Below are 27,864 nucleotides of genomic sequence, written 5' to 3'. Positions count from 1 at the left end.
CTGAAGACGTCAGCAGAATAAAGTCATTCAGAATCACTGAAGGTGTACAGGATAAAAGGGACGGTTTTCTCATCACCTAAGATGGCAACCAGGAGGGACCACGAAAATGCAAAAATGCCGTATTTCTGCAAGTACTCACACTGGAGTTAACTACCTGAGGGACACATGAGGTGGTTTTGTGAATATATTGTCCAATAACTGGTGATTTAATAGGCTGTACATTTGAAAATAATTTAAGGCCTACACATTCACAGCCTATATTTTCTTGGCTGTAATAATGATGTCATAAAATATGAGTTCGTTTTTACAAAAATATAGTAATGTGTTTTATGTCAACGACAACGTGAACTGTGTTCAAAAATGGACCTTTAATTGCGCATTCTTAACTCACCTACGCCTCACTGAATAACAGGTGCCTGCTATCTGTCAAAGCAGGATCAACCAACCTGTGCGCCCTTTGCTACAACTTGTTACTTTCCATTGGCCTACACGAGTCGCTAAAGGGATCACATCATTCACTGGGAACTGAATTTACACCCTCCTCAAAATGGAGTTTGCCATGATAGGTTCAGATAATGGATGCAAAACTCGACTGCCTTACGGGTATGCTCGCGCACGGGAAAGGGAGCACGAAAGGGAGAGACAGGTACAACAGGCAACAGCCGCTGCTGAAGGTGCAGCAATTGGAGAGGGAGGGGAGTCCTCTGGCCATCTCCTTAACAACCACCAGCAGCATCAGTCTCGCACCGCCTCCTCATCAAATGCCAACAACAGTAGCGGCAGTACCGTCTCGCGCCCCTCCTCCTCGCAACAGCCACAGCAGCACCACCATGAGTCTGAGCAGCAGGTTCTCAGAGAAAGGAAAAAGCAACGCGGCGTAGGACGTTGGAGAAGGAGTCGCCAGACTCTCGGTGGGGACTTGCGCCACTCGGAGTTGGCGCTACTTGGATCCGAGGAGGATATGATAGAGGAGGACGAGGCGGAAGGCGGAGAAGAGGAGGACGGGGGAAGCAAGAGTTCCAGTTTTCTCTGTAATATGGATGATGAAGAGACTGTCTCACTCACAGATAGACGTCCCCAATCAGGATACGAACATGTTTACAGTGAGTATGGGTGCTGTGAAAGAGTTGTTATTAATGTGTCCGGACTAAAGTTTGAAACTCAACTTAAGACTCTCACACAGTTTCCTGACACTCTTTTGGGAGACCCGGACAAACGAATCAGGTACTTCGACCCTCTAAGGAACGAATATTTTTTTGACAGGAACCGACCAAGCTTCGATGCCATTCTTTATTATTACCAGTCGGGGGGGCGATTGAAGAGACCGCAAAATGTACCTTTTGACATCTTCTCTGAGGAGGTGAAATTCTATGAACTTGGGGAGGAGGCAATGCTGAAGTTTCGGGAGGATGAGGGTTTTGTCAAAGAGGAAGAGAAACCCTTACCAGAGGACGAGTTCAAACGCCAAGTTTGGCTTCTTTTTGAATACCCAGAGAGCTCACAACCTGCGAGAGGGATTGCAGTCGTGTCCGTTTTAGTCATTGTTATATCAATAGTCATTTTCTGTATGGAAACGTTGCCAGAGTTCAGGGACGAAAAAGAATACCTTAAACCACGAGATAATTCGACAGAACCCCATGGACAGACCCCTTTTAACGACCCATTTTTCATTGTGGAGACGGTATGCATTATTTGGTTTTCATTTGAGATTATTGTGCGCTTCTTTGCAAGTCCAAGTAAAACGGATTTCTTTAAAAACATTATGAATACTATAGACATTGTATCCATTTTGCCTTATTTCATCACGCTCGGCACAGATCTTGCTCAACAGCAAGGCAAAGGGGACCAGGCAATGAGTTTTGCAATCTTGAGAATAATCCGCCTTGTCAGAGTCTTTCGCATCTTTAAACTCTCCAGGCACTCCAAAGGACTGCAGATCCTCGGACATACCCTCCGTGCCAGTATGAGGGAACTAGCGCTTCTGATTTTCTTCCTCGTTATTGGTGTCATTTTGTTCTCAAGTGCAGTGTACTTCGCCGAGGCAGACGAACCCGCGTCTCAATTCACAAGTATTCCCGACGCTTTTTGGTGGGCTGTCGTCACTATGACCACGGTCGGATATGGAGACATGAAACCAATAACTGTCGGCGGGAAGATAGTTGGCTCGCTCTGTGCCATAGCGGGTGTGTTAACCATAGCTCTTCCAGTGCCCGTCATTGTATCCAACTTCAATTACTTCTACCACAGGGAGACTGATAATGAAGCAGACTCGCCACCGGTTGTTGAAACCCCACCACCTGCCTGCCCCTATTTCCCCAACTTTCTAAAAAAATTTAAAGGTTCCCCCTCAGGCTCTTCGCTGGGTGATAAAGCTGAGTACATGGAGATGGAAGAGGGGGTAACGGAGTCGTTGTGTGGGGTGGACAAAAGCCCGAGTAAAGGAAATGGGACAGACATTGGCAGGAAAAACAGTACATGTTCAAAGTCACAACAGACTGATGTGTGATGACAAAAAAAAAATATTATTCCCGTGAAGAAAGATATGCTGTCAAATCACACACACATAGGTGGTCAGACTCACACAAGTGCGCACTTGCGCGCATACACGCACACACATACAGACAGACAGACGCACACATACTTTATATTTAGCTAGATTTTGGGAAGTTCAAATATGGGGTTTTATTTTGCCATGTGGCTGCTTAGAGGAATATAGGCCTACGGGAAAATATACGTCCAAATCAAAAGCTTTATAACTATGATCACCAATGTAATCCGATGATATCAGATATAGGCTACCTATCTGGGCCTCGTAAACCTACAAATGAAATCGGAAATATTGAATAGACAGGCTATGCATACGCACTTTATGAGTTTCATTTGTCAATAATGGAAGGGGAGATATAGATATCGTTTTGCTGTTATGCGATAAAGGCAACGTTTATAGTAGGCCTAGTTTGCACTATTGTAAAAGCTTGTTTGAGTCGCTGACTTTCAAGAGAGATAGACTTGGAAGTTATGTTGAGAGACAGAAACTGTAGGCCATATGGCAACCTATACACCCTTCGTTTGACTAAAGAGTATTGAGATTTTTTTTTTATTATGAACAATAATCTATTCTTATTGCGTTTCAGTGTAGGTCTAACCCATCTGTGTACACACAAAAAAATAAACATTCAATATCGATCGGAAACATTGAAATAGCTAAATCATGTGTGAGATTCTTGAGTAAATGAGCATGATACCTATTTCGGCAGCACACTGCGGTCAACAAGTGAGCCGCTTGGCAAACAACATTCTCTGCAACGCTTAGGCATACATAAAGCCTTTTATTGACCAACCACCGAGGTGAAGCACAAGAATTACAATAGATACTCTGCAGACTGACATGAGAAATTGCTCCACACGGGCTGTCACGGGAGGTCCTGCACGGATATCTTGCGCGACTACAACCCCGTCCCTTTAAAACCACCTCAAACTAACTGACAATATCCCTTTACACGGACGTTGACTGAAACCAACATGGGAAACAAACGACTGTCATCATGGAAACTTTGGGTTTGTGAACTTTATCTCTTGTTCGCTGGACCTAGTGCACGGTTCTCTAATATAAGAAAGAAAGGAAGGTCTGTTGGTCATCCCAGAAAGCACCAAGATCTCCAGCAGGCGGTTGTTTTCAAGGTATGTTCACCTTTTAAATACAATCACCATTCACAGATACACATTTTTGTGATGGGGTTTTCTGTATATGAGCATGACACACACACTGATGTCACCGCACACTTTATGTGACGCACTTTGGAACCATTTGGAGACGTTCCAAATGAATTGATGAAAGACTTAGTTGCTTGCTGAATGTTTTTGAATCAGGTCAGGTACTGCCATACTACACCCACATTTTATAGTAGGATATACATACATTTCGAACTATATTCAATAATGCAACATTATAAAAAGTAAGATATGCACGTACATAAAGGGATAACTTCACGCACTTTTTCCATTGACGGTAGTAATCCCATTAAATATGAATAGACTAGGTCAACTATATCAAAACAAACGATAATGTGCTGCACAGGCCACTACTAGCCTGCTGATTGCATTCATTTAATTAGTCACCCGAAACTACTTGGTTGTACAGCCCCAATACACACACACACTCTTGATGTTTGACAGCATTGATGCTTTTGGGGCCCTGACATTCTGCCTAATATAATAATTAAATATTTAATACTGAGTTGTACAAAGCAATATTTGTATACTCTTTGCACTCAGAGCTCTGGGTCTTTATCCAGAAAACCTGTCAATGCCTGTCAGACAAAAACATTCACTGGCATTCACTGTTCTTTTGAAACAGTACATTCAGACTCATCAAAAAGGTTACTCAGCATCTGCTTGCCGTTTCCCCAGCATGGCATCAATGCCTTCAATTTGAACTTAAAACATTTTTACTTAAGCCTGTGTCAGCTACGGGTACTGCTTGCCATCAAGCTTGGTTAAAAAGAGGTTGGGGCATCACATGCCAATGTTAAGTCAAGCGTCATAAGCTTACATTATTATGAGTGTGTTTGACCTCTGATTTCATGTGCGTGACAGTCTTTGCAGTGTCAATTGTTACCATACACTCACCTCATATGAAGAGTAGGATAAATTAGTGTAACATTTTCCGATTTGCATGGGGTTTCTTCATCTCCAGGCATCAATTCAAAGGATACAGTGTTCATTTGGATGGCTGTTGCTATAGGTGACCTTTGGTGACCCTGGCAAGTCAAATTGTGTACACTGTATTTGGTCTAGTGCATTTTCCCATTGAGGCTGTATGTACAACCAGTTTGACTGAAGCTACGTACTGTATGTGTGTAATACTCTGTGAATCTACATAGTGGGTCAGATCTGATCGAAAAGATAAAAACAGTTCACTTAGCACAAAGTTGTCTCTCCCTTTTATGTTTTATTCCCTTGGGAGAATAATAGGTGCAAACTTTGCTCTGATGCAAAAACAGTACATTTCTGCTTGGAGCCTTCTCTAGTACAGTTTATGATATATAGTATAATAAATGCCATTTAGCAGATGCTTTTATCCAAAGCAACTTACAGTGCCTTGCAAAAGTATTCAGACCCCTTAGATTTCATTGTGTTACAAAGTGGGATTAAAATTGATTTAGTTTAAAAAAAATTGTCAACAATCTACACAAAATACTCTGGAATGTCATAATGGAAGAAAAATGTATGAAAAAAAATAGAAATACAATATAGTCATTGCATAAGTATTCAGTTTCCTGAGTCCATACTGTACGTGTAATGAAATACCTTTGGTAGCAATTACAACTGTGAGTCTTCTTGGGTGAGTTTTACACACCTGGATTGTGCAATTCATGGCCTCTTATTCTTTGCAAATTCTTCAAGCTCTGTCAAGACGTTGGGGATCATGGCTCGACAGCCATTTTCAAGTCTTGCCATAGTATTTCAAGCAGATTTCGGTCAAAACTGTAACTTGGCCACTTCGGAACATTCACTGTCTTCTTGCTAGGCAACTTCAGTTTAGATTTGGCCTTGTGCTGTAGGTTATTGTCTTGCTGAAAGGTGCCTGGTTTAAAGCAGACTCAAGCAGGTTTGCTCTGGCATTTTGCCTGTGCTTAGTCCTGTCCAGTTTCTTTTTTACCCCCAAGCAACAAAAAAAAAAGTACATTTTAATACATTTTAATCGCAGTTTGTAACACAATAAACTAATTCAGAGGGGTCTGAATGCTTTAATTTGTGCATACATTTTACGTACGGGTGGTACCAGGAATCAAACCCACTATCCTGTCGTTGCAAACATCATGCTCTACCAGCTGAGCTACAGAGGACTCTTTGGACATGTGCAGTATGTCTGGGCCTCCCGCTGACATATTTATAGACTATGTTATGTCGTATTGCATTGCAATTCTAAGTTACACAAATATTGTGTGTGCATGGAAACTGAAAGGCTGATCTGTATGGAAACAATCCTACTGTAGTTCTCAATTGCGGAAGAGATTGACTAATGTACACGTGGGCGCTTAAGGAGACTAACCTCTGTGTAAATGAAACCCCCCCTTGGGGTTTCAATGTTGAAATTACATAATATGCCTCCATTGAAAGATAGCAACCTGAGTCTTTGTTAACAACACAAAATCTCACCACGGATCTTTCCAAGGAGCTGAATTAATCGGACGGTGCGCGCAGGAGTCGATTATGTTACCTCATTCTAGACGTGCAGATAATGTTGCTAGTTACACATATGCTTTAGTGTAGGGTTTCAGGGTTTCCTGACTCACATGTATGGAGACAACGGTTGTTGCGTGATGTTACGGTGTAAGGACAGTAGTTACACTCTTATTACAGAGTAATGAAAAAGCATGACTTACGGTAAGGTGACATAAATTGGCACAACAATGCTACCAAGTCTTTGTCTTTATGAGTCTTTGTAGTCCTAATGAGCCTAGCTAGGAAGTGTGTATATTGTCCTTAGAATAGACTCAAGTTTGGAGTCACACATGTAAACTGGGGCAGGAGGAGATTAAATCCTAGCACACCGCTGGACAGGTAAGCACTTCCCAGAGTTGTCACATGGAGTCTTACTCAGACTTGGTTGTCCCTAGGGGTGCAAGCGAAGGCCCTGCAGAGATGCAGTGGTAGTATATTAACAAGCTCGAGATTTAATGCAATGCAACAGCTGCTCAACCATCAAACTTTTTCTTCCTGACGATGCGGGCTGCTGGCTGGGAGGCTAGTGGCCTGCTGGTAAACTTTAGTGGCTCCAGATGTGTCATCAGCTTTGGGAGTCTTGAACGGAGCGTTGAGATAAGTAAGGGACGAGTAAGCAGGGCCTCGCTGGTTGTCGTAAACACCTAACAAACAACGTCACATGAGCTGTACAGTGTAAACTTTTCACGTAGTGTTCATATGCAAGATTGATTGCGCAATGTCGAACAATCAGGTAAAGCAACAAGGTTAAAGGGTAAAGTAGATGGAGTTTTGAATAGCAGTTGATACAATGAAGGCCTATAGTGTAAATGTTACACATTACAAATGTGGGTTGCTTCAAAAATAGATCCTAGACCTAGATAATGCAACCAGGTTATTTGTGTAATCCAACCACGAAATGACAATGTATGTGAAGAAGGTAAACCACTTAATTAGTTTGTTTCCCCATGATTTCATCCAAAGTAAAATCATGGTTTACAATTCGATTGCGGTAGCCAGCACACGTTTTACGTTGGATACCATATGTAATGAAATGCAATGAGCAACATGATCATGTTCCTAGTCAGGGATATATGAAATCATGCATAGTCCTTTTTCACTCATGACTAATCAAGGCCACTCCCAATGGACGTTGAAACCATCAACCCTGGATGAGCCGTGATACGTGACCAGAGCCTCCCTCTGTATTGATCAGCTTATATAAACGTAAGCCTGTATTCCCAAAATCAAAGCGGTGGCATCTTTCGTCCAGGTGGAGCCAAAATGGCTGCCATAAATGGAGACCAAGTAGACCTAGTCTCCCACTCGCTCTCTGTGCTCTCCTGCTTTGGAGTGACTGGAAGCTTTTATGTGGAGTGACTAATGCTAGCTCTCCAGGGCCCGGGGTGTATCGGTGCATGTGTGAGTGCGTGTGTGAGTCCATGCGTGTGTACACAAGGAGCCAGCCTATAGGGGCCTCCACTCAATGTTGATGACTCAGAAGGCAACCCGGAGGACTACAAAGACCAAGATCCCCCGCATAAAGTGCATGGGAGTTGGTCTTTTGTAAAAAATGATGAACATTCTGATAAATGAAAGAGAAGCCTTATTGTTATGGTGCTTGACAAACCACGTGGTTTTGTTCAAAGATATGCTTAGGTCAAGGGAAGCAAGCGGAATCATATTTTCTCGAAGTGAAATGATTCAAACTAGGTAACATTTTACATCATCAAGATATGCTTTGTAAAGGGTTTGTAAGTGGTTTATTGACTATGTATTATATGTGTATAGGTGATATAATAAACAGCTATACTCGTTGAGATTTTGATTGACAAATTGTGAGACTAATATTAGTGCTAACTGCTTATTATTAACCATACATTATTAATGAACAGTCCATAAGCTACTTACAATCCCTTTATAAACCCTTTATAAAGTATGCTTCAATGTAGTGTTACCCAAAAATCAATTGGCCGTTTTAAAGAAAAAGTTGAAACGCATGGTTGTAATCGGTCTAGTACAGAGTCAAAGGGAGCTGTTTTTAAACCAACCGAGGTAAATAGTTACAGAAATACTGCTGAGGGGTGGAGAATGCTGTTGTTTACTTTATATTGCTGATGTCATAACATCCATAATTGAATGATTTATTTACTTATGGAGTCTCTCATGGCTTCGTCTGATAACATAGACATGTCGTTACCCCTGACCATAAATGTTTGGGATATATTTTCCTAAGGAGTCGTTGTGGAACCTTTGCTTTACTATTATCCTTGTCTTTGATTTTATAAAATCTCATGTTACAAAAATGTACCAGTAAGCACTTGAATGGTCAAATATGATTGGTTTTGGCTTCCTCACAGAGGTTTTGATGGAGACTTGCAGATATGCCCCTTGGCAAAACATGCTACTTCTCTTTACAAGTAACAGTCAGTGCTCAAGGGCTTTGTATGTCTTCAAATTTTATTTGGCCAGGTCCACAGAATTATTTTGGGAAGGCGTTCACTTCTTTGGTGGATTACGCAGGAAACGACAAAGTTCTCTTTTAGAATTTTGTTTTACTTCTCGAGCCACTAACAGTAAGTCCTTTCTCCCTCAAGCCAAGTCTTGGTTTTTATACAGTCATGGTTTTCTGCTCTTTCGTCAGAGGTCTTCTACAGCTGGCACGTTAAAACACTGCTCGTGTGATGGAAAATTCCATCTCCATTTTTATAAATAACAAGTGGTTCATTTGTTATTTTCTTCTATAATCCTTTTTACCCATCCTTGAGAAACAACTCTACTCCACCGGCAGGTGGAAAGAGAAAGATTAAAGGTTGATCTCTAGAGTAAATGATTATACAGCAATTATGTTTATCTAACAATTACTAGGTAACGTAAACATGATGAAAGACAAAGTATTATTTGTTTCTTCTTTATTGGTGATTTATAAAGGGATCTTCAATCCTTAATTCCAATTAACATAGCAGCTTTTTATTTGTGTACTTGGTAGCTGGTTGTACTGTAGATAGTTGCAGTGTAATGATGTTAATGGTTTTATCAACACGTTCTAACTATTTGACATCGATTTAACAGATCACACAGCCAGTCTACTGTACTTTTCACTGCATGTCAAGAAATACTCAAGATGCACACAGCACTCTTTGTGTTGGTTTCCTGGACACAGATTTTTAGTCCTGAACTAAGTTTAATCTGTGTTCGGGGCAACTGCCACTCTATGTCCTATGTAGAATTAGGCCTACTCTTTCAATGTTCCAAAAGCAACGAAACACCTGCATTTAACAAAATGACCGAGCTGTAAAGAAATGATAAAATCTGCAATATCCTGAATGAAGTGGCTTAAATGCTGTTCATTAACATTTATCCCACTCTAAAAGGTCACAAAGAATTCTCCATTTTCCACATTATCCACTTAAAAACGGTCCAATTTCCTCCCTGCTGCCATTTACGCATAGTCTACTAAACAACGATCATTTGTTGTTGACTGCTATTGTTTAGGAGATTAATAATATTAAGGCCAAACACCTTTGTTGTACGACACATCTGCGAGGCTGTGGTACTTGCTGCCTTTTGAGATAAAATAAAATATTCTAGCTTGTATTTGAGCATCTGCCTTATCATTAGTAATCTCACTGTTTGCCTTGGTGAGTTTCCGGTGAGTTAATTGGGACTTTGTGCCCTCCCTTGAGTGCCGGCTGAAAAATTGCACGTTTGAGGCTATAAATAGCTGATAGCATTTCCTGCTGTGCTGGGGAGAGATTTTGTATTTTGAAAATAACCTGTCTTGATGCCATTTGTTGTTGCATTGCCAGCTATCTTTATTCTGTATAGACACACCAAGGGGTGTCATCCCAGAGAACAGAGAGAACCTTGTGGCACGAGATTACCTTTGTCTTAATTAATGTAAGTTCAAAAGAGAAGGATAACGATCTGTAATACACTGTAAGAGCTCCTATTCAAGTCAATGAGAGTTCTGGTTTTCTCTCAATACATATGCCAACAAAAGCTCAAACACATGACCTTTTCATACTTTCATCATTGAGTATTACGTCATTTCCAAATTGCTTTTTGAAATAATTGGGAATATTAACATCTGGAAGGTTTAACTGTATACCAGGCTCTCCGGTGTAGCTTTGGAACACAAATTGGGCAATCAGAGTTGATCAATCAGTTGAGGCTTATATGCTCTTCCACTGTTATGTTCCCAGGCCTAAAGTTAAAAACACTTTTCCCAAGGGGGCTGGGGGCCACGATAAGCTGCAGAGGAGAACATTTGCGGTGTAAGCATTGTCATAGCAACCGTGACTGGAATTTTCTGATGTATACTGTGTCGGAGTAAAGTGTGTGTGCGTATGCCTGTGCGTCTGTGTGTACGCTCATCTGTATATGTGTATTTTTAAGTGGTTTGAGAGTCTGTTTTTCCAACTCTCACCCTCTGTTTGGAAAATATGTGCAGTTTCCCCCCAAACAAACCACTGGCAGGCTGCAACTTAATATACAAGAGATTTATTTTGTGACTCCATCTAGCAGTTACAGCACCTGTGGGTTGGAGTCTGAAATCCAACTGCAATTCAGCAAAACTGGGAAAACTCTTAATATCACTTTTCCGATCCTTTTTGATGTGTTACATGTTGTGCCCTTAAGTGGTTTCTGCCCTCTGACTGGGGAGCGTGGTTTAACTCTCAGTGTGGGGTTGCATTATTCATCACACTTTCAGAGTTGCAACGCCACGTGTCAAAATGTGGCACTTCGCTGTCATTTCTATGTTGCCGCAGCAACATTTCACACAGCTATGGACGCACGGGAAGTGTGTGTTTGTTATTGTTTGGTTGTGTACCTGCACTTCTTTGTGTTTGTTCTGTTTTTGAGATGTATCCACCCCACAACGTTTGTGAATTGGAAGGTTAGAGTAACGGTGTAAATACAGTGGAATAATAACCCTATTATCCTAGGCCTAGTGATACAGTACACCAGTGTAACGTGTGTTTTGCACTCTGGCTGATGGAACTATCCTATTCTAACTATCCCAGAAACTCCTGAACTTGGCACTGTCAACACCTATTGACACTCCTCCTTATACATGTCTGTCTGTGTTTTAGCTCCTGGGAAAGCGTAAATACTGTTATCACCCACATTGAACATTTGTACTTGGTTTTCAAAACGCCTTCGTGCACTCCTTTATCGACTTTCCTTTCCTTTCGACCGCCCATCAATCAAGTAATGCTGCTCCGATTGGTTCCTTGGCATCCGGATAGCCACTGGAGACCTGTGGTTCTGACTAATATGATCACTTCTAGGAAGTTCTCGAGTATCACCGCAAAACCATTTGGTTGTTGCAAAGGGCAACATCTGTTAGATGCTATTATTGAGGGAAGGGTATTTGTTCTGCAGCCGAATTCATTTGAGTCATTTAGCAGACCCTCTAAGCAACTTACAATTCGTGCATTCATCTTAAGATAGTTAGAAAATTCCAGAAAGTTCCTGTGTGAACAGTCATTGTGTAGTCAATCACATCGGCTAATCACGCTCACCCGCTCCTTTGTAGTTAACAAAAAAAAATAGCTAATCAATGGAATAAGCCAAGAAAGAGAGCAAAAGCAACAATTTTATGTGTTTTTCTCAGCTGTTCTCATTCACAGCACCCCCTTAATCATCCCCCGACATCCACCTTCTCCTTCTCATTAATGAAGTCCAAATGTTTCAGTCAGGTCCAGACGCCTGGGCAGCGTTTCATGGCTTACTGGATTCCTGGCACAAGATAATTATGAAATGCGGTTTTTCACTATTCACGCCAAATGGACTGCACAATGCACTTTTCATTTGCATTTGACTTTATTTATGTGTGTCCTATGTCCTATGAGTTGCTTGCTTGACCCGAACTCTTTACTTAATGTGTGTAAGTGGGTCATTCCTACATTTCTTGCTTTATTTACTATAAGTTATGCTTAATGTACAGTGTGACCAACTGCCGTCGCTAGCTCAAACGGTTGTTTATTGCATTGGCCTTCTGTGGTAGGCGAATGTGGGAGGTAAAGAGGACTAAGTTGTTCTCAGGTGTTATTGTAAGATGAGGCAAAGGAGCTTCAGCAGTGCTGTGCGGTCAGGAAAGGCACTTGTGGCCAAAGGCGTTACAAAGAAAGCTGTGTCTAGTGACCCCAGCGTAATATGATCCAATAGGCAGACAGAGTTGTGGTAATGAAGAGGAATAGAAAAGCAATAAGGATCATTCCACTCGTGTGAGCCAGATTCGATCTTGCGACTTCAGTAAGGCCATGGGGCTAATTGGTCATATAACATTCATGTAAAATACCTGACCACAGCCATCCATCCCACTTCTGACACCAGTGTAGCATATTTGTGTGGTTTGCTGCCTAACTGTAACTGCAATAAAACCAGGGACCTACTGCACGCTAACTCAATACTTCACTGACATACACGCGCACACACACACATAAACAACGGCATTCATGGACAGATCATTTGTATGAGCTGCAATTCATTGGAAACAAATGGCTTTATCATTCTCGAATGGATGAAGGTCATTGACAGTATAAATGAATTTGAAGAGGAGGGATGGAAGTCTGGGTAGAGATGACTGCTGATATAATTTTTGTTTCAGATGTATCTGTGTGATTTATTATGTGGGAAGTGAGGCTATAAATCAACCTTTCTGGCATTTCTCCTCTGCTAGGGAGTCACAGACATGTTACCGTTTCTGCTTTTGGCTGTAGAGGCTTCCGAATCAGACATGCTAGCTGAACTTTCCCATTTTGGCTGTGGTTTCACACAAGGCAGGTTTGTCCTGCTCGTGCATTCGCAATCCTCTATGCTCACATTTTGATGTTTTGTTTCTAGTTTTTAGGGAGGTATTTTAACCCCATCTGAGCAAATAGGTGTAAACTCTGTACTTGGTTGTCAACACTTTATAAATATGGCTCTTAATAGTAGTATATCCTTCCTAAGCTTATAAGGTAGACATGCACAGTAATTCAACTGTTTGCCCTTGTGAGTTGGTGCATAAATAAATATTAGTTATTCATGGTTGAACCTCTCACTCTGTGCCAGTAATGATGCCCTGGTCCTTTAAAAAATGTGTCTGCGACTTGTACAATGTGGCACAACCATGGTAGAATTGCACATGTATAACTGTGTATAGCTGCCATTAGTTGTTATTATTTCAATATCTTTGGCATATATTTGCTATGGACTTTTATTATACCAGCAATGACCTCCCTACATCCCATAAACACAGTGCATTTGGAGCGCTTGTCACTGCCTAGCAACCTGACAACTGTAGCCAGGTTTGCTTTCCACTTGTACACCAGTAGAATAGCGTCTAAACATAGTTTCTTCAACCTCACAGCAATGTTCCAACAAAAAAGCTATTGTAGGACTGAAGTTATTTGAGTTGCGGCTGTATAAGCTCCCTCAGTCGGCTTGTAGTGAATTCACTCATAAACACCGTATTTCGTAGATCTGCTCTTGCCAGTCCTGCCATCCCATGTGCACAGAGCTTGTTTACATGGGACGAGGGCGTCTTTGCATTAATGATGTTTACTGACCGCCGCCACCCCGCCAGCGCCATGCCTATAATTCGCCGTGATGGTCTGTCATGGTGTAATATGACTCACAGTGCATTGCACATGTGCTTTCCGAGTGGCCCCCCCCCTTGTCGCTTTGAATCAACTTGAGTCCCACAGCCGTCACATACGCCACGCTTGTTTGCATGGGCTGCCTTGGCTAGCACAGCTGACCAACACAGCACAGCCAATGAGAAAAAGAAACAGCGTCTGTGTGGGCACTCAACCATGCCAGCAAAAGAGTACATTGCAGATAAATCTGCATTGATGAACCGTAGCAAAACGACGTCTGAATATTTTCTGCGGACAATTGGCGGCTGTGGGCTTAAAATGAGCTTGAGAATGGTGAACCGAATGTTGATTATTTGTTTGCGTGTGTGTGGCCTGCATATTTATAGTCTGCTTTGTGTGACTGTGAATGTCAGGACTGATCTGAGAGCAGTGCCTGCAGGAGAATGAGGAAAGAATCCCCCAGCCTTTGGATTAGTGTCAGTGTGCAGGAAGCGAAGGCTGCACCCCCCCCCCAGAGCTACGTGTGTCTGTTGGGTCTCTAAAGCTGTCTGTTTTAATTCTCTCCATACTACAGTACATAGCGTTTCCATTATAGTCTCTCGATTGTCTTGAAGCCCTTCATGACAGCCATCATCCCCTCCATTAGTTCAGGTTTTCAGTCCTCTCCATATCGGTTTGTATCCACTTGAAATCCGTGCCACTTGAACATCAATAGAGAACGAATTCAAAGAATCTGAATGAGGCTGTTGAGAATTCTTAGCAGTCCAAGATAATTCTACATTTCATCAGTCAGTCTGTGTCACTGGCTCAAGGGATTTGGTCCCTACGTTAGCCTATCAAATTATATCTGAGAAAGATGTGTCTTGGGTTTTGGTCATTATTAAGTTTTGCCTATGAGGTTGTCGTATCTATGAGTATTGGTACCAAGAAATCTGAATTTTTAAGGCAGGGTAGGCAGCTTCTTCACAGGTCATTTAGATCAGTAAATTTATGGTGAAACACACTGTATAGGCCTACCTCTTGTTCACTGCTTGGATATGCCTGTACTTGGCAAGGCCTAGATTTAATCAGATCAAGCGTTAACCAGTGATAGCCGACACCCGCATAGCTGATGTTCAAGTTCAAGTTTTAACCAATATCCACATGACAGTCAAAGATACTGAATTACATGGATATTACAATACATACACAATAACACATTCAAGTTGGAATCACAAGTAAAATTCATGACAATATGTACATTAAGGAGACTCACAGGGTCCCTCCTCGCGAACGTTAGAAAAAGTTTAAATTTAACCTGGACATCAAAATGCTCATCAGCCAATTAAATTGTTGACTTATTTGCACGTGATCAAACGCTACGTTAGCTGTTCCAATTACACAACCTGACACATTTAGCCCTATGCTAACCTGAGCAGGTGGCAGTGATTATTTCCTGTAACAAATTCTGCATCAGCCTATCACATATCTTAGACTTTATATCCACCAACCAATGGCATTTCTTAAAATAGGTCAACTGTGCATATTTCCTTTATGCGTATTTTAGAATATTCTCATGAAAATCTGTCGCCAATTGGATGGAAACCTAGCTTGTGAGAAAATCTCACATTTTTGCTCATCCATTTCACACACATCCATGTGCTTTTATGGAGAAAAAAATATGCAGTTATCAACAACATTTAAGTTTATAATTCATCCTAAAAACATTTTTGAAGAGCATTATGGACTTATCAAATAGCTGTAATTTACTGTCTTCATAATTTCTGTCTGGGAGCACACACTGCTAAAGTGGTTGACACTGAAACAACAGTGCACATTAACATTGGATTCAAGCGCCCCTCGTATCAAGCATTTCTGTTAAGGATAACACTGTTCACTGCTGGTCCTCGATGCTTGATTCAAATAACGCATATGTGACAAAGTCGATGATTATAATAAAGCATAGAAATAGTACATGTAAGTGTAGTCTATGTAATGTAGCCTATAGTAGCGATTATTATTTATGTAGGTGTGCTATGTATGTAGTAGCCTATGTGACATCTGCAAGTGGTATTCCAACAAGAAACTCCTCATTAAAGGTATTCATAATCTTCATTTACAAGGTTTTCCTGCCCTTCTCTTTTCAACACACTAACACAATAAATGTAATTCTATATTTTCAAAGGGGGAAAAAAAACAAATGTGAGATTCAAACCCTTGCCACAATCTGCGACAATTACGTGGAGTTAGGTACGTTAGGTGGAACGACCCAGCCACAGTACGTAGCCAGCCTGCATGCAATTAGTGCTATTGACTCGCTAGCGCCACTGCTTTAGCATCCCGCTAAGAACAGGTTTCCACTAGTTTTAGCAGCTTCTACTCAAGGTCTCTAGCTCTACGTTGGTTCCCACCGTTTACAGTTAGCTCACTGAACTGTCGAGGGACCTATCGGGATAGATAGCGAACGGCACCACACGTGTCAAAGCTAGCAACCTTTCATGCTAAGCCACCATTTGTTTTGTTTGGCTAACAGGACTGTGGCTGTTTCTTCAAAGTTTGTTACCCCAACATTGAAGCACCATCCCTTTTTACATTCCCTTGTAAAAGATAAGCCTAGCAGTGCATTTTTACCTCAAGTTACTTGGTTTAAACACAGTCGGCATATGGTATTAACACCCACTGGCGTGGCTAGCTGCCTATCGTCACTCAGGTGGTTAAAGCCTGCTAATTAGCTAGCATCACACTTAGAGCTACTTTCACTAACCTGAAAGTATATAGAATTACTTTATTTCCCACTCCCCTGGTGAATAACGCTTTCTTTTTCTGCTTACCTAGCTTCCAGCTAATGTTACCTTTGTTGAATAGCAGCTTGTGGTGCGGGTATCCTTCGCTTCCCTCCCGGTCGAAACGAGATGGCGACAGGTTTAACGAGCAAGTCATCAGGGAAGGGGGAGAGAAAGCAGTCCAAGGCTAACAAGGCTTGTCCTGGCAATTTCAGCAATTACATGGCCCATTCTGATTTCCATCTGTTATGTGCTGCCTGCCTTGGTGTGGACCATGCAATGGCAGGTTACGTGGACCATGCTAGATGTGCGCATTGCGCCCAGATGGGCCCAGATGTCCTTAAACATAGAGAAAGGTACATAGAAAGGGGAACCTCCTACTAGGGGAGTGGCGACTTCATCCTGAAGTTGTCGAGGAGGTGTGGGGACATTACAGCAGAGCTCTGCCACCGATCTGTATGCATCGCAGGACAATGCACACTGTCGCTTGTTCTTTGCGATGAGAGATCACAGCGCTCCTCTACAGTGCTTCTGTATGCCTTTCCTCCCTTGGGCCTTTTTCTTGGTCTGTTAGTAAAAAGATGGAGAGTGTTTCATTTGTAACTCCCCAAATGTCACTGGTAACATACATTTGGCGGCAGAATTGTTATTGGGCCACTGTAGACTACATTTAGTGTTCTAAAATGTTTTAACAGTCCACTGGAAAGCCCATGAGAGTTTTGCCTAAATTGCGACGCCTCATGCCTCTCCAATCTATTAACCCATCAAACCCCTCCCTCCTTCTCTTATTTCCTGAATCACATTCTATTTCTATGACAACAACTCGCCTACTTCAAGCCCATTCCATGAAATCTAACAAGCCAATCAGCATTCATCACACATTTGACTCCAATGAAACACAGCTTGTAGCTGCATCCGAGAAGAATGTTGTTGGTATTGCAGATTCCCGAAGGTCGGAAGTAACGTTGTAAATAAAATGTCACAGGGAAAACATTCTATTAAGCCATGTTTTGATTTTCCTCTGGCCAGGAAATGTTTTTTCCTTCTTTTTTTAAAATGATTGCTATTTGGAGCAGTTTGTGTGATACCACTGCTGTTCGACGAAAGCCCAAGCATGGCCTTTTCCACAGCAATTTAAAAAGGAGCTGCTACAGTGTTACTGCGGTTACGTTATTCCTTGGAAAGCTATGTTTGGGAGTTAGCTGCATCATAAAACACACGTCAATCGTTTAAAATGTCTCATATTTGGAGTTAGAACCTCTGAAATGATTACTCCAATACCCGGATGGTATTTAATGTGGTTTATTATGAGATTATTATAATAGATTTAAGTGGGGTCATTCATGCTCATGACAACTGCTCATGATAACTGCATATTTTTCTGTGAACAATTATCTTGTATTATATTGAGTACAAGGTAACGTAGAAGCAGTGCATACAAGCAGTACACAGGGGAGAAACATCAAAATAAAAGAGAAAAATATTTTTTATTTATTTTTTATTTCACCTTTATTTAACCAGGTAGGCTAGTTGAGAACAAGTTCTCATTTGCAACTGCGACCTGGCCAAGATAAGGCATAGCAGTGTGAACAGACAACACAGAGTTACACATGGAGTAAACAATTAACAAGTCAATAACACAGTAGAAAAAAGGGGAGTCTATATATACATTGTGTGCAAAAGGCATGAGAAGGTAGGCAAATAATTACAATTATGCAGATTAACACTGGAGTGATAAATGATCAGATGGTTATGTAAAGGTAGAGATAGAGATATTGGTGTGCAAAAGAGCAGAAAAATAAATAAATAAAAACAGTATGGGGATGAGGTAGGTGAAAATGGGTGGGCTATTTACCAATAGACTATGTACAGCTGCAGCGATCGGTTAGCTGCTCAGATAGCAGATGTTTGAAGTTGGTGAGGGAGATAAAAGTCTCCAACTTCAGCGATTTTTGCAATTCGTTCCAATCACAGGCAGCAGAGAACTGGAACGAAAGGCGGCCAAATGGCCAAAATAAATAAAGTGAAGAATCAAAAAGAAAGCACAAAACAAATAGTGTCACAGTTCATGTCTATTCTGTGGTGAATTATGCATTATACCTGCAGGTTTTAAGTAAAATGTTACCGAAGTGGAATTTGTGGTATTGTGCTTAAGGAGAAATGTATGACATCAGCTTTGGTTCTGAAGTCGTTGGGCACACAGATCCACTCCTCTTTGCACGCTAATAGGCTCCTGTTTGACTTTGGCAATATATTCATATCAATCTCTGTCAGGGTGAAGGGACTGACGATAGGTATTTAAGCCCTGCACTTCCCTCGTTAGTCACCTTCAGTCCTGTACAAGTAAAGTGTTCCTTTTCAACAAAATGTAATTAGAACCCTTAAAGGGGAAGTCCAGTCAGAGATCTATGTTGCTCCTCACATTTATTGGTATGTTTGATATAATTTATTTTATTATATAATTTACTTATTTGGTATAAATTAGTTTCAAAACAAATCAAATTGTATTTTTCAGATGCTTTTGTAAGTGAAATGCTTACTTACAGGCCCTACCCAACAACGCAGAGAGAAAAATAAAAGACAAATATTAACACGAGGAATAAATATTCAATGAGTAACGATAACTTGGCTATATACACGGGGTGCCAGTACCGAGTCGATGTGCAGGGGTACAAGGTAATTGAGGCAGATCTGTTAATATATGTGATTTATTTCACCTTTATTTAACCAGGTAGGCAAGTTGAGAACAAGTTCTCATTTACAATTGCAACCTGGCCAAGATAAAACAAAGCAGTTCGACACATACAACGACACAGAGTTACACATGGAGTAAAACAAACATACAGTCAATAATACAGTAGAAACAAGTCTATATACGATGTGAGCAAATGAGGTGAGATAAGGGAGGTAATGGCAAAAAAAGGCCATGGTGGCAAAGTAAATACAGTATAGCAAGTAAAACACTGGAATGGTAGATTTGCAAGTGGAAGAATGTGCAAAGTAGAAATAAAAATAATGGGGTGCAAGGGAGCAAAATAAATAAATAAAATAAATACAGTAGGGAAAGAGGTAGTTGTTTGGGCTAAATTATAGGTGTGCTATGTACAGGTGCAGTAATCTGTGAGCTGCTCTGACAGCTGGTGCTTAAAGCTAGTGAGGGAGATAAGTGTTTCCAGTTTCAGAGATTTTTGTAGTTCATTCCAGTCATTGGCATCAGAGAACTGGAAAGAGAGGCGGCCAAAGAAATAATTGGTTTTGGGGGTGACCAGAGAGATATACCTGCTGGAGTGCGTGCTACAGGTGGGTGATGCTATGGTGACCAGCGAGCTGAGATAAGGGAGGACTTTACCTAGCAGGGTCTTGTAGATGACATGGAGCCAGTGGGTTTGGCGATGAGTATGAAGCGAGTGCCAGCCAACGAGAGCGCACAGGTCGCAATGGTGGGTAGTATATGGGGCTTTGGTGACAAAACGGATGGCACTGTGATAGACTGCATCCAATTTGTTGAGTAGGGTATTGGAGGCTATTTTGTAAATGATATCGCCGAAGTCGAGGATTGGTAGGATGGTCAGTTTTACAAGGGTATGTTTGGCAGCATGAGTGAAGGATGCTTTGTTGCGAAATAGGAAGCCAATTATAGATTTAACTTTGGATTGGAGATGTTTGATGTGGGTCTGGAAGGAGAGTTTACAGTTTAACCAGACACCTAGGTATTTGTAGTTGTCCACGTATTCTGAGTCAGACCCGTCCAGAGTAGTGATGTTGGACAGGCGGGCAGGTGCAGGCAGCGATCGGTTGAAGAGCATGCATTTAGTTTTACTTGTATTTAAAAGCAATTGGAGGCCACAGAAGGAGAGTTGTATGGCATTGAAGCTTGCCTGGAGGGTTGTTATCACAGTGTCCAAAGAAGGGCCAGAAGTATACAGAATGGTGTCGTCTGTGTAGAGGTGGATCAGAGACTCAACAGCAGCAAGAGCGACATCATTGATGTATACAGAGAAGAGAGTTGGTCCAAGAATTGAACCCTGTGGCACCCCCATAGAGACTGCCAGAGGTCCGGACAGCAGACCCTCCGATTTGACACACTGAACTCTATCAGAGAAGTAGGCAATCATTTGAGAAACCAAGGCTGTCGAGTCTGCCGATGAGGATGTGGTGATTGACAGAGTCGAAAGCCTTGGCCAGATCAAATGTACATATAGATAGGGTAAAGTGACTAGGTAAGAGGATAGATAATAAACAGTAACAAGCAGCACATATGATGAGTCAAAATAGTTAGTGCAAAAAGTGTCAAAAAAATGTCACTAAGCACACACCCCTGAGGGGCCCCCGTGTTGAGGGTCAGCGTGGCGGATGTGTTGTCGGCCTGTCAGGAAGTCCAGGATCGTGTTGCAGAGGTAGGTGTTTAATCCCAGGGTCCTTAGCTTAGTGGTGAGCTTGGTGGGCACTATGGTGTTGAACGCTGAGATGTAGTCAGTGAACAGCATTCTCATGTTGGTGTTCCTTTTGTCCTTGTGGGAAAGGGCAGTGTGGAGTGCAATAGAGATTGCATTATTGTTGGATCTGTTGGGGCGGTATGCAAATTGGAGGGTGTCTGGGATGATGGTGTTGATGTGAGCAATGACCAGCCTTTCAAAGCATTTTCAAATCAAAGTGTATTTGTCACGTGCACTGAATACAACAGGTATTACAGTGAAATGCTTACTTACAGGCTCTAACCAATAGTGCAAAAAAGGTATTCGGTGAACAATAGGTAAGTAAAGAAATAAAACAACAGTAAAAAGACAGGCTATATACAGTAGCGAGGATATAAAAGTAGCAAGTCTACATACAGACACCGGTTAGTCAGGCTGATTGAGGTAGTATGTACATGTAGATATGGTTCAAGTGACTTTGCATATATGATTAAACAGAGAGTAGCGGCAGCGTAAAAGAGGGGTTGGCGGGTGGTGGGTTGTGGGTGGCTGGACACAATGCAGATAGCCCGGTTAGCCAATGTGTGGCAGCACTGGTTGGTTGGCCCAATTGAGGTAGTATGTACATGAATGTATAGTTAAAAGGACTATGCATATATGATAAACAGAGAGTAGTAGCAGCATAAAAGGGGGGACATACAATGCAAATTGTTAGAGTAGACATTTTATGGCTACAGATGTGAGTGCTACGGGGTGATAGTCATTAAGACAGGTTACCTTGGCGTTCTTGGGCACTATGGTGGTCTGCTTGAAACATGTAGGTATTACAGACTGGGTCAGGGAGAGGTTAAAAATGTAATTGAATGTAGTGCTTTCTTAGGTATAGACTGGGGAGCTACTGTATAATCCATTGTATAATTGTATAACTTACACTAGCTAGTGTGAAACCCGTGAAAAGCTAACACTTTTGCTTCTCCTAGACCTATGTTCTGGACTTTGCTACTAGTGTGTCAATTGTTTGACGAAGAATGTTTACACACTTGGTATGTTTACCCATAAGTGGTTTAGGATAAGCATAAGTGGCATTAACCAGTCATAAAATATCCATAAAGTCATCAGAAGAAACTCTCTACCACACTCTCTATAGCTTACTGTACGTTTCACTTAATATATAACAGATGTGGATTGTTGCCACCTTAAACAAAATGCAGCAGGAGAATGTGAAGGAGTTTCATGTATTGTCTGTATGTGTCAATATGGCAGCCTATTTCTATTTCTTGGTTCTGGCTTCAGTGCATGGAAACAAATGTACAGTTTGTGTTGTAAAATGAGACAGCAGGACATGTCACATAGATGCAATGCTAATTCAGTTATTTCGGAGAGCAGCCTAAGGACAGACATGACTGTCCTTGAGCCTGACCATTCACAACACAACCACTCAGTAAGAAAGTAGTTGTCTAGTCTCTGGCATAGCTTGGAGTTAACACAGAACGTCTGGGTCTAGGCCTGAGACAGTGTGAGAAATCTGGGAATCGTGCAATTACTGATATACTGAAACACCAGCTGTTTCATTCAAAGAAGAGGGCTGTCTTGAATTGATCATGTCTTTACTATGAAATAAATACACATGAAATGAGGTACATTTACAATACACAGAAAAAGAAGAGCAATGCTAAGGAATTGTATTGCTAATTCAATCAATGTCTCGTATATAGATATTACGAGAAGTGTCCATTTTCACGATATGCTCTAGGCAATAAAACATATATCTAATACATTTGATCTATCCAAATGTTTAGATCTGGGTTTATTTTCCCAATGAGGCCCTAGCCGCAGAGGGAGCATGCAGTTCACCAGTAGTGGAATGACGCACCCCTCCATGTTGGCCTCCAGTTCCCACCCCTGACAATCCAGGTTAATGTTTTGGAACTACATGAGGCGTTTGGCTCCGAGCTGAACGGAGGACAAAAGGGTGTCAGGGACCCAATAACTCAGACTTAATGGCCGAGCTAGGGCGATTGTTATCTGATGTGGTATGCTGCAGAAATTCCACCGGGCCATAATAAAAAAAGAGACTGCAGTGTATTGGTACCCATGAGATTTGAATATGGGAATGGTTTCATGTTCATAAACGCTGACACCAGTTGCTAACCTGATAGATATTGTATATGCTGTATTGATAACCTGCTGTTAGATAACCTGGCATGATAAACTGGTATTTGTAGATAACTGGAATGATAATATCTGGTATTAGATAACCTGTAGTGATAACCTGGTACCCATACATAACCTGTAACGACAACCTGTAATGATAAATTGGTCTTTGTAGATAACTGGAATGATAACCTGGAATGGTCTTTGATAACCTGGTATCTGTAGATAACCTGGAATGATAACCTGGAATGATAACCTGGTATTCATGTCCTGTTTATTTTTTTGTTACAGTGCTATCAGTTGATGGCTTAGGAGATGATGTGCTGGCTGGTACTCTTGGAATTGGCAGAGAAAGAGCATATATTATGACTGGTCATCTGGGGTGAGACAACGGACATCGATAACCACAGATCTACTGCAAGAGTGAACCCAGCGATCGGACATCAGAAGTTTGAATGGACAAATTAGACATTGGGACATTATACGGAGCGCACAAGGAACAAAAATCTTTCCTAGAAAGCCTGGAGGCATGGAAATTAGTAAGTCATGGCCCAAATGATTGCCTTAATTATTACATATATACCTATATATGAAGTGATGAAACTAGAGACTTATCCGAGTTGAAATATGTTTTTCTTTATGTGTGAAACAGTGTCTTGTAAAGAACAGATGTGAATATTTGAATAAGATAGAGAAAAATTGTTTGGTTGTAATGTCGACAATGTTTTAGTTGGGTCTGCTTTGTAGTTGTCATTGATAACCAAATGGTGGAGTTTCTCTCTGCTTACGTGCAGCCAGCAGAATGAGTTGATCTATTTTTATCTTGTTTCGTATTGTCAACCAAAATAAGGCTGGCTTGAGGCGGAGCTGCTCGCTCAGCTACCAGCTACAATGTCTTTCAAATCACAACATCATGTTATGACAACTATATTGCAATTCAGAAAGGAGTAGGGAGTCAAAAACGAGACAAAATGACTACAATATACATGAAACATATCTGATTATTTTTGTCCTCTTTTTTTCACATACTGTAAGCATCTGTTCACACACTCTCAAACACAAAAGATGTCAGGTGCGCATACACACACACAAACACACAGAATGATCTACCGAAGGGACACAAAGGGTTTTCCCTAAGATGCAAATTTTATTATGTTAGTGATATAATTGACCAGCTGCTTTGTTGACACAAACCTCAATCCATTTAAAGTTAACTGTATGCAAAGTAACATGGATGTGTGTTATATATTTTTTTAAACCTAGCCTTGACTATTACTTAACCAAAGTTTAAACCCTGATTTTATTGTACGTGGTGTACACTTCCTCTGGAGATGTTGTGAAAATAGATACACATTGAATAGAACATATGCCGATGTTTATATTTCTGTGTCCAACAATGTGTCGCAAATCATGACATTTGAGACAATTCTACTTAGTTTGACTGTTAACAATGTTCATATCTTCAGAAGACGTGTTCCATTTTTATTTACATGAACCTTGAACATGTTGTGGATGCTGCTCCAACAAGATCCGTGATTTTGCCCTTCAATTTAGATTTGAGATTTTTCAATTGAGTTTCTTATTGTGCTGTTCTCATATAACTGCTCGTAGAACATCCGCCCGCTCTCTTTTGGTCTGCTTTCAAAGACACATAGTTGTATGCACTGCTTGCTTGTTGCAGCTTTGTCAGACAAATCAAGTGTTTGCTTTTTTTAAAACATAAATGCCAGCTTATGTTTAAGCCCATCCTTCTTACGTTCAGTCAACAGCCAAGAACTTAGTAATTCTCGCTCCTGGGCGTGCTGTCTATTATTGTGATGTCGGCCCATGATGACCTTCAGGGCACCAACAACACCAGAGTTCTTTATTCTTTTTATGTTATTGAAAGGGGTGGAACCTAATATTATGTACAGTATTATTGACATAGACAATGGACTGCATTTCCATTCTCTTCCATAAAAAGACAACATACATATTTCATTGTACTGTCTGAAAAGACATAGAACACTTGAATCTGGAGATGAAAAGTGCTCTCATATCAGTGTCTGTTCTTCATCTGCTTACATAGAAAATCCTAATTATACCCCCCACCACCACTACTCCATATACATGTCTATTCTTATTGGTTACGCTATATTCCTCTATTACAAAATATTTGTGGTCAAGATTTTCCTCAACGTTCAGAAAACCCTATCAAATATACCATGCTAGCCTCTGCTAAAATGTACTTTGTTATCAAATTCTTTAAGCATCACTGGTTATTTACCAGTGATTGCAGAAATTACATTTTGAAGCAAACACAAAGCCCATGCACATCCTGATAATTGATGTCTGTCAAAGTGTAATAGTTTAAGGCTAAATCCCTCAGCAGTTAATGGTATCATTTAGGTGTGCCTAGCAAGAAGTTGTTGTGTCTTGCCATAGTTAAGCTAAAATACTCTGGATTCCCAAAATGTAGTTGAATAAGCAGTGACTTAAGGGAAAACAAAGAGAAAGAGGTATCTTTCAACATCAAGTTTTTCTAGGATATTACAATGTTACTATGCTGTTAGATACTGTATACTGTTAGCAAAGCTGACCTTCTCCCTAGTTATCTACCCAATCCGTAGTATAACTCCGAAGGGATGGCTTCTTTTGACAATATCAATCAGTGTTATGTCCCGGCCTAAAGCACTACGCATAATGATGAGACTGTAAAAAAAATAATACAAAAAGCCATTCTAAGTCATCCGTATAGCCTGTGTAGCCTCAAGACCACAACAATGATATTTGACTACATTATGGTAACATATTATGGTGATGGATGGACTGTGATTGAACTGAAAAGACAAAGTCAATGAAAAGGCTTTTCACAATGCCCTAATATCAAAAATGGGGCTTAGCCCTGCCCACAGTATCTAGACGCATCTTTAGTATAGACATGAGGCCTGCTTCAAGGTGTGCCTAGTTACAGTGAAAAGGTCCAGAAAAATGGACAACTATAGCTGGTCTGTCTTTGAACACTAACCTGTTGTTCACGCGAAGTGTCTCAAGAGTGCTGATCTAGGATCAGTTCCCCTGTCCAGTTTATCTTATTCATTGTTGATCTAAAAGGCAAAACCGATCCTTTATCGGCACTCCTACTCTGACATGCTTGATACATACGGCCCCAAATATAACAAACATTTACAAATCAAATCAAGTTCACAACTTGAAAATCATTATAATGACATGTTTAACTATTGTGTACATTTTAAAGTTGTGCCTTCTTGGGTATAGACTGGGTAGCCACTAAGGGTCCATTGTATATATGAATATAACATACATAAACAAATCAAATCCAGTTTTATTTTTCACACGCTTCGTAGACAACATGTGTTGACTAACTGTGAAATGCTTACTTACGCGTTCATTTCCAACAATGCAGTTAAAGATTAAAAATATATGTAATACAACATTTAAATAGTGACACAAGGAATAAATACACAGTGAATAACAAATAAAAACAACATGGCTATATACAGGGAGTACCTGTACCGAGTCGATGTGCAGAGGTACAAGGTAATTGAGGTAGGTATGTGCTGTACATATAGGTAGGGTTAAAGTGATTTAGGCAACAGGATAGATAATACACAGTAGCAGCAGCATATGTGGTGTGTGTGTATGTGTGTGTGTGTGTGAGTTGCGTCAATATACATGTTATGTGTTTGTGGGCGTACGTAGGGAGTGTGTGTGTGTGTGTGTGTGTGTGTGTATGTTTTGGTTACAGTAATATGTTTCAGCCATGGAATCATTGTACCATCACGAAGTACGTTTGCCATGAACATCCACATGGAAATGACATGGGTTATTTTTCTGTTCAAATGTAACTAAATGTTCATGCTGTCCGAGTATGTGTGTGTATTTGAACCATTCATTTTCATGAACACTGGAGGGTCATTAAGGGAGCGAAATCAAAATAGAACTGTCTCTTAAAGTTGATATTAAAACAACTCCGTAGAAGTGTATTTCAGGATGTTATAATATTCCTACAGTCCAAATGTGATAAAATACCGATGTTTTTGGTCAGCCTTGCTTTTTTTTTCTGCATGTTTCTTTGTTTTTGAAAAGTGCATCCTAATTGGAGCTGTTTGTATTCTTTTCTTGCAGTTTTACTTCTTCTCTCTGTACTATCTTTGGAGCTCGTTCATTTCCTACCCTTATTTTTGTATTTTATTTGTAATTTTTATTTAGGTCAATCTTCAGACTTTTGGATTTTCTACATCAATATCATTTTTTTGTAGGCAGCAATATGAGATGTCATCGAACGGAGTATGTGCAATGTTGAATAAAGAAAAATATAATATATGAAATAAAAACTACTTGCGAGAGTGACTTGTTAGGGGATTGCAACAACATGATCTATGAATGGTGTTCATATGTCACCTCGTAATTTACTGGTTATGCCCTTATGCAAGAAGCACCTGTTGGACATGTTTTGCAGGGTTCAAGATGTAGAATTTTACAGTAATAGGACCCATGTTGGCACCAAATGTTCTAAAGCAATGACATAGGACTCCAATGTGTGCAACATTGAGGAGCACTTCATCATCGAGAGCATTGCTTGACCAGTACAACAATATTACAAATCCCAAAGACGCATATGGCAGTTACAATAAATAAGGACTTTATGAATTCAATTTGGAATAAGATGTTCCCATAAAAAATGTTTATTGTTGCCGTAGGCATTCTGTGACTCATCCCAGTTTTTCCAAATTT

At 40.7% G+C, this 27,864-nt stretch overlaps 1 protein-coding gene across 1 annotated transcript; it reads left to right on the top strand.

The window, feature by feature from the left end:
* Positions 1-63: 63 nt before the first annotated feature.
* Positions 64-27,464, top strand: LOC110526179 (potassium voltage-gated channel subfamily A member 1). Its single transcript, XM_090238236.1, has 2 exons — positions 64-3,681; positions 23,419-27,464. Exon 1 carries the CDS (start codon positions 548-550, stop codon positions 2,504-2,506), a length of 1,959 nt encoding a protein of 652 aa, XP_090094362.1. The 5' UTR covers positions 64-547; the 3' UTR covers positions 2,507-3,681; positions 23,419-27,464.
* Positions 27,465-27,864: the final 400 nt, after the last annotated feature.

The sequence above is a fragment of the Oncorhynchus mykiss genome, chromosome 6, assembly GCF_057628025.1.
Source record: "Oncorhynchus mykiss isolate SJ-2025 chromosome 6, ASM5762802v1, whole genome shotgun sequence".
Taxonomy (NCBI): domain Eukaryota; kingdom Metazoa; phylum Chordata; class Actinopteri; order Salmoniformes; family Salmonidae; genus Oncorhynchus; species Oncorhynchus mykiss.
Note: the sequence above shows the minus strand (reverse complement) of the source record. Positions and strands in the feature narration are given on the sequence as shown.